This window comes from Pseudomyrmex gracilis, unplaced genomic scaffold, assembly GCF_002006095.1.
Source record: "Pseudomyrmex gracilis isolate BER0280 unplaced genomic scaffold, ASM200609v1 scaffold_2813, whole genome shotgun sequence".
Lineage (NCBI taxonomy): Eukaryota > Metazoa > Arthropoda > Insecta > Hymenoptera > Formicidae > Pseudomyrmex > Pseudomyrmex gracilis.
The window spans coordinates 1-8,467 of NW_018023397.1; the positions used below are offsets into that span (position 1 = coordinate 1).

Sequence of the window (8,467 nt, forward strand, 5' to 3'; positions counted from 1 at the left end):
AAACAGTCGCACGAAACTGGCTAACATAAGATTATGGAAAGATACGTAACTTTAGGCTTGACACAACTATATAGCAGTATGTGATTATAATACAACTGTTGTCGCCGTAGTTTAACGTCATTGCGGACGATTAGGAGGGAAAAAATGTTGGGACGTGACAAATGACGTTAACCTACGACGACAACCGTCGTCCGCAATGACGTTACACTACGACGAGAATCATCATACTATAATCACATACCCTATATTGTAATTACATATATTATAACCACATACAACTATGTTGTAATCACATACTTTATATTATAATCGCATGCACTATATTATGTTCACATACTGTTATATAATTGTACCAAGTTAGTAACGACACTTTAAGTTGCGTATTACAAATGTTATTCTTAAAATTACGTATTTTACATACTCTTATGTTAACCAGGTTTGTGCAACTGTTTTTCACGTATGTACAAGCTCACAGTCCTCTACACGTAGTATTAAGCTGTTTTTCACCGCGCCAAGCTTTGATTAGTCAGTTTTCTAGGAACTCGCAATCTGATTGGTCAGTCGTTTTGTCGTGGATTCCGACTCGTCGGGTCCTTGTAAGTCATCTCCCATAGTTTTTTTCCTAAAAATCAGCCGGAAATCGGTTAAAAACTCGTAAAATCGTTTGATTGGTCGAAAGTTTTCTGTCAGTTTTAAGTCTCCGGACTCTCACAAGTCACGTCCACTGTTTCTTTCTTCAAAATTCGCCCAGTAAGTCGGTCAAAATTAGTGAAAACGTCTGATTGGCTGATTGCTTGGTGACAAACAACCTGATTGGCTAGAGTGCAAAAACTTGTCGTACGGGTTGACAAGGCACGCAGCAATTACGCCGAGTTAGCCTTCTCTTGAAATTCATGTTTTAAACCACTGAAAAAAGTAAAAGAAATCTCGTTGGTTAACCTGTTCGGTAAAACGCGTTTTGATTGGTCAATAGTTTTGTTGCGTTTTCTAACTCTTTGAAACCTTGCGATTACCGTCACAAAAGTTTCTTCCTGAAGTCTCTTTGGGAACCCGTTTAAAAACGACAAAAACGATTTGATTGGTCGAGAGAAAATTCCTTCGAAACACTACCTTAAGTGCTGACCGTAGTCTAGAAGTGTAAGGTAGGTGTGCGTACAGTGAAATAAGCCGTAAGACGCAAAGTTAATAGGTAACTCATGCCGGTAACCGGTTATACTATTAGTTACCGTTTTTTTCAAGTACCAAAGTCGGTACTATTACCAGTACCATTGTTTTATCATGCTCAAACATTTACCACGGTCGGTAAGTAAACACTTGCTAAAAATCGTATTTCCGAGCAAGTTATCGACTCGCACGGATTACCATCGTGTTCCTATTACCGGTAGCCACGTTTCAATTAGCTTAATTCCGAACCACATATTATTACGTAAGTTGCAAAATTAATATAACAAAAACCATAAGTGATAGGAAAAAACGGTTTTTACCGTTGGAATCAGCGTAAAAAACTGATAAATACCAGTGTGGTTGCAAGTCCCTAGAATTTGTTATTAACAATCAATTGTTTAAATAATTAAAATTATTAACTTTTAAAAATGTGGTATTTTGCAACTAAGTAATAGAAACAAGAATCTGAAAACCATTTTTTTCTAACTATCACCGTTTCCGAAATAATCAAATTGTTTACTTCCACTATGTCGCATAGGTCTTGGTGCACTTATGGCTCTTGGACCCTGAGGGTTAGTCCATACGCCACTCGCTCACTATGTCGCATAAAATTCTCGAACCCAAAGTGAAGGTACCTACGTGGTCCGCTTCCAAATTTCTCTTCTGGTTCTCGAAATATCCACAATTGTTAAAAACCGTTATATCTCATAAGTCATAGAATATTAACATACGTACTATATCTATATATGTGACTTTTAGTCTTCACAGAAACTAAGGCCTGGTTTATGCGAGCAATAACTGTTAACTTATGCCGGAACCGGTAAAGTTTAACTATATGATTTTAATACTTTTGTTTATACAAAATTGCCGAATGCGTATAAACAGAAGTATTGTAATCCTATAGTTAAACTCTACCGGTTCCGGCATAAGTTAACAGTTATTGCTCGCATAAACCAGGCCTAAGTTTTTCGGCTACTTCTTAAGTTTGTGTTTAACCGTAGAAAGTATATCTATATATACTAGAATGTGTCCCAAGGGGGGACCCTTTGCGTTTTTCTCGTACAAGTATATATCTATATATATGCGTTTAACATAGTAAGCTGCGCATATAGTCAGTAAGNCATTCGTATGCGTTCCAGAAGCATTGTAACTATAGCATAGACCTAACTATAGCGAGCCGAAAGTCATTGTAAAGTGCATACGCACTCGTAATAGTTCTCACGGCATTCCGGCGCCCTTCAAGGTCAAGCCGTGCGTTCTTTTATTCCGACAAAGGCGAGGCGAAAATCTTTGTACTCCACCGAAGCGAAAGTTCTTAGTAATCGCGTCCTTTGGTTCGAGCCGGATAGAGGCGCCGCGACGGCGCTGACCGGGTTATCTTATCTGAAGCCAAAACATAAACCCTTTGTGCTCTGCCGAGGCGAGAGCACCGTCAGTATCTTATCCGCGCAACATTCCTAAGTCGTAAGCGCGTGAGAAAAGTTTTATTTCCACTGCAACGGGACTTCCCCGTTGCAGCTATATTCTTATTGGCCAGCGATAGCTACCACTCTTACTCGGGGGACCAGAATCCTTGCTGTACACGTTTTCTATTCGTTGACACCGTCTTCCATTAAGATCCACGGGGCTGCGTCCCCACCAAGCGAGTCGGGTATAAAAGAAGGATCCCGGAGTACGGAGCGTCATTCAGTTCGTTCTGCCATTTAATTCAGTTCTATTCAATTCAAGTCATTCATTCGATTCAATTCACTATTCTTCGTTCAAGTCACTTCTCCTCTCAGTCTGATTTAAAGTCTTAACCGGTAAAGCGCTTGAGTAAGAAAGCGCCCTGGACACAAAACTCGTGTGTAGAAATATAAAATCATTCTAATTTCGGTAACCATCCCGATATACAGTCTCAATCTGATTCAAAGTCTTAACTGGTGAAGCGCTTGAGTAAGGAAGCGCTCTGAATACAAGACTCGCGTGTAGAGTCGTAAAATAGTAGAATCACAGAGTCATAGACATTGTAATTTACTAATTTCTCAACTAAGTCTTAACTGGTGAAGCGCTCGAGTAAGGAAGCGCCCTAGATGCAAGACTCGCGTGTAGAGTCATAGAATAAGAGAATCACAGAAGCGTAGAAGTAAACGAAGTATCGTACATCAATATGCACTTAATTCATAAACCACATTTGTAGGATCTTAGAAACTTACGTTACTAATAATAATTATAACAATTCGTTTCCGAATAACCTTAAAATAGAAGCGGTAGAAATAAGCACATAAGTAAGAGATTTCTGTTTTTAATATTTGTTTCAATAAGTTTAATAAGTTCAGGCCAGTCCGTTCTCCAAGGCAGGAGCGCTTGAGTAAGGAAGCGACCTGCCGTTCCTGTCAAAACCTGAAATCCTAAAAACTTAACCAGTTGGAGCGCTTGAGTAAGGAAGCGAACCGCTGTATCCTGTCAACGTAAGTTTATCCAGTAAATGGAATTTTAACAATTCTAATTATAACCTATGTCCTATGTCTATCCATAAATGCCACGTTCTAATAAACGCGGCGTAAGAGCCGGTAGGAAAGTACAATTGAGGAATTTGAATTAATCTTTGGATAACGGGCTTCTCGAACCGATTGCAAGGTGTTATGCATTAAAAATCAAAAATTTTTTTGTTCCAAACGTTTCGACTTTATTTCAAGTTATCTTCAGTGGTTAATCTGGTATATACAATATTAATTACAAAGTGTTTATCTGGTATGTATAATATTATTACAATGTGTGACATATAAAAAACCAAAAAGAATAAAAAACTTACAAAATATTACAACATTTAAATGACAATAATGTATGTCTGTGTGTTGACACAAATGTGTGTGTTGTTACTGCGGATTTATCGTCAGTACTGAGGGTAATTTTTCAGATTTTAAACTAGCTCCCTCTATGAGTTATCTATGTGTTTAATTTGTTCTAGATAAGGTAGATAAGTTTCATCTAACAACGCTGTGTCTTGCATAACATTTATAGTGTTGTTTTTTATCTTAATGTTAACCATTTTAGACGTCAACCGTTTAAAATAATTGGATTCTTTATCAAGGATTTTTACTGAGTTCCAATTGAAAGAATGTCTGGTCTTCATGCAATGTTCAAAAATTACTGACTTTTCATGATGACAACTTACTGAATATATGTGTTTTTTGATTCTCGTTTTGAGTTGTCTTTTTGTTTGGCCGATATATATAGCCTCACAATTGTTACAGTGAATGTTGTAAACCACATTCCTCGTTTTATCTTTAGGTATAGTATCCTTGTGTGTTTTAATAAATTTGTTGAGATTATTTATAGTTCTGTATGAGAGTCTTGTTTGTTTGTTATCAATTATTGGTATGTTAAAATTTTTATGTTTATTGATTGTTGTTGTGTATGGTAATACAAAGTAGTGTGTAGAAGATGAATCTTTACCACCACACTCGAGATGGTTTGGTTTGTTGAGTTTAGTGGTGAATAATTTTTTCAAACGTCTATTGATGTTGCAAAACACGAACTGCAGAGGATAGTTGTTGGCAATCAACGTATTTATGCAGAATTCCAGGTTCTTTTTGTGATGTATTGGATCTGCTAATAATATAGCTCTGTCTACCAATGTATTTACTGTGCCGATTTTGTGACATATAGGGTTTAATGACAAAAAGTTTAAGTATCTGCCTGAAAATGTTGGCTTGTGGTACCAATCACAAGTGACAACATTATTATTGATATTAACACACAAATCAAGAAAGCCAAGTCCAACACTCGTCTGCAACTTATGTGTAAATTGCAACCTAGGGTGAAATGAGTTGAAAATACCAACCACCTCGCTTACCCTGCTCCTTGGTAATGATAATATGATGTCATCGACATATCTGTAGTAGAAAGGTATGTGAAACTTAATGGCGTTGAGAGCTTGTAGCTCTATATCTTGTAATGCTAAATCTGCCATGATTGGTGACAAAGGTGATCCCATTGGTGCACCAAATATTTGTTTATATATGGTATTATTGAATTTAAAATANGTCGACGACATCACAAATCTCAACGCAACGATAAACTCTTGCTCGCTTATTTTTGTGTGCATTCTTATGTATCTCCATTTTTTGGATACACTTGTTAAAGCTAAATCAATGGGTATGTTTGTGAACAAAGATACTACATCNAACGAGCACAGTATATCGTCACTATCAACCTGAATACCGGACAAAATGTTATGCAAGTGGAAGCTATTATCAACGAAAAATGGAGAATTAGGTATACTTTTGTATAGAATTTTATGTAAGAAATGTGCAATATTGTGTAAAGAACTATCAATTGTGGANACTATCAATCTGAAAGGACAATTATCTTTATGAATTTTCGGCACTCCGTAAGCTCTGGGTAACAACGAGTCACTGGACATTAAAAATTTCTTTGTGTCGCTATTAATAAAACATTTGGAATGCCATCTTGTAAGTATATCCTTTAAATTGTTTTCTATATAGCGTGTGGGATCTTTATTTACAACTGAGTATGTGTTGGTGTCACTCAATGTGTCNTGCATTATTCTAATGTATTCCCTTCTGGAAATTGCTACAGTGGAATTGCCCTTGTCAGCACGAGTAAAAATATTGTCTGGATTGTCTTTTATAAAATTTGTTGTTGCTTTAACTTTGGTCATTAAATTTTTTTCTATATATGTTTGTGGGCTATTCTCATTAATGAAGTGATTGAAATAAGTTATAGTTTGATTTCTAAAATTAGTTTTTGTTAATGTGTTAAATTTCTTAATGTGAAGCTCTACATCTTTGATTGTCTCCAAAATTACCTCTTACCAATTGAGAAAACTTATTAAACAATATAAAACCGAAGGAAGTTCGCTTGAAGCAAACATCTCTGACTATATGTACCCCAGCGTCTCAGAACATCTAGAATCAGAAAATCAAGTCGTCAACAAAAATATAGAAAATAATCAATTAACTGTAGTATCAATAGAAACCGTCACGCATACTATAAGCATTTGGAAACGGTTAGAAACCATCACGATACCCAGAATATTTTTACAACCGTTGATTCCGAAAGAAGATCCACGATACGATACGTATAGCGAGAAATCGTGGTATTTGCCGCAAAAGTTACCCAAACAACCAATGTATTCGTGGAATATTCCAAAATCTGATCCGCATTATAATACTTATATTGCGAAACGTCGACAAACACTGTATCCGTTTGGTCCGTTGTAAACTTAGCGTGTAGTTACTTTTACTTATTTTTATTAAATGTGTAAACCTAAAAAACAGTCCGATACACGATTAGTTTATCTGTCTCCCGCCCTCAACCATCATCAGCGGTATCATCTCGGAAGATGTAAGCAGGGAACTGCCACGCTTCGCGTATTAACTAATAAGTTGTAGTGTAACAATTGTTTCGAGTCTACCTTACCGGTAGAACCCTTTGAAGTAATTTACTCACACGCGGTAGTAATTGGTAACAGAAGTTCTCCAGTTTCTTGCAAATAGTGTGGAATTAGGTTAAAAACAATACGACTTCTAGATTCTTGTTTGTCGTGTCCGGAAATGTACATGTATTTTCTAAATAGAGTTTCAAATGTAGGATTTTTATCGTTTACATGACCCAACAATTTATCATTACACAGGCCCCCTGTATTAATGTATCCTTTGAAGAGACGCGTAGGTTTGTGTAGAGTTCAGAGAGCCGAGATACGCGTTTTCACAGACGAACTGTATTGCGAGGATTGTGCCTATTTTGCCCATCATTCAGAACCGTTTGATTCAGCTTACGATCATTGACGCCTTGCCGAAAGTCGTCCTTGTGTCCGTTATTTTCTTTGCGCACGTTGTGATAACAATTTGTTCGAAATCCGTCAAGTAAGTTCGTGTAGTTTCTGTCAGAGACGGCACGGTTAAGTTATGGCCTGTAAATTCGGGGTGCGTTTAAAGTTCTCATTGATCAAATATTGTGCCAAGATTGCTCTGATTTGGTCAGACAGTACGAACCAGTCGAAATCTTTCAGTATCACACGGTCGTCACTCCTTATACAGTCGTTGGACATATCGCGTGTGCTAGGTGTAACAAAAATATCGTTGTAGTAAAATCTGTGTTTGAGTGTGGGTACTGCGACGGTGGAAAACTGTAAAATAATTCCCAGGAAACACTAAAATGCTCTCCGGCCGTAGAGCATCCCGAAACGAAGAAGTCAAAACTTCTGTTTCTCCTAGGACGTAACAATACCAGCCCATACGTTAACTTTTTGTGGATATTGGGTATGATTGGTTGTTTTCCAATGAGGATTAACGTCACTTCAATACCTACAATTATGTCTATTTATATTTCCAGTCAAATTGAATGTTGTCTCATCAGAGAAAACAATATTATTAAGTAATAGAGGATCGTNGACAATCATCTGCATCGTAAGATCACAAAATTCGATGCGTCTATCNAAATCGTCTTCGGACAATTCTTGGCACAAATGGAGTTGGTATGGATGCCATTTATTCAATTTCCAAATTTTACTGACAGATGCATGACCGATTTCGTGTTCTTGTGCAACGCGATTGATGGAAATATAAGGATTTTTACGAAAAGACTGTAAAACATTCAATGCCTTATCATTATTTGTTGCTGTTTTACGTTTATCAAATCTTGAGCGGCTTGTAACGTTACCAATGTCCTTGAAACGTTGAATAGTAGGGATTCCAGTACTTTTAGAGATTTTATTATTTTCATTTCGAAAATTTTCATTAAATGATCGCGTTACTGTTTTATATCCTCTTTGTTGATTTCTCCATCCTCGCATCATTAACAGTGTTATTCGATCTTTTTCAGAAAGCTCCGCCATTCTTAATTAGAGCAAAGAAGAAGTAATCAGGTAAGTGATAAAAAAGTGATTTAAATAATTAAGTAGAGAAAAATACTAATTATTAAGTGTTGGTCTAACTATTAAGTTGTTTATGTTAACCAGCACTAGCAAAAAGCTCGCTTAGCAACTGAAAATTTAATAGATCAAATAATAATATTTACGAAAAAATTCTGGGTTCAGTTTGGAAACAAAATGAAGATGTTTGAGACAATCAATTGAAGCGCAATGGCCATTTTTGGTACAGAAAAAATTTTTGGAGCTGTTTGTCTTTGTCCACGAAGTAACTGCTGCTCGCTAAGAAGAAGACAGCACTGCATCAAAGATTAAAATCAATGATCCGTATTGTTTGCTCAAGAGCTCGTACATTGATGCCTGCAAGAGTGAGAAAATTAAGATCGGCCCCGCCAAAGCTTTCGGGCAGATTCCCGCTAAAGAGCC

At 36.7% G+C, this 8,467-nt stretch overlaps 1 protein-coding gene across 1 annotated transcript; it reads right to left on the bottom strand.

Moving 5' to 3' along the window:
- Positions 1-3,911: 3,911 nt before the first annotated feature.
- On the bottom strand, positions 3,912-5,780 carry LOC109862984. The gene is made up of 2 exons (XM_020443160.1): positions 4,829-5,780; positions 3,912-4,745 (listed from the first exon to the last, which is right to left on the bottom strand). The coding sequence occupies exons 1-2, from the start codon at positions 5,711-5,713 to the stop codon at positions 4,662-4,664; spliced, it is 969 nt and encodes a 322-aa protein (XP_020298749.1). The 5' UTR covers positions 5,714-5,780; the 3' UTR covers positions 3,912-4,661.
- Positions 5,781-8,467: the final 2,687 nt, after the last annotated feature.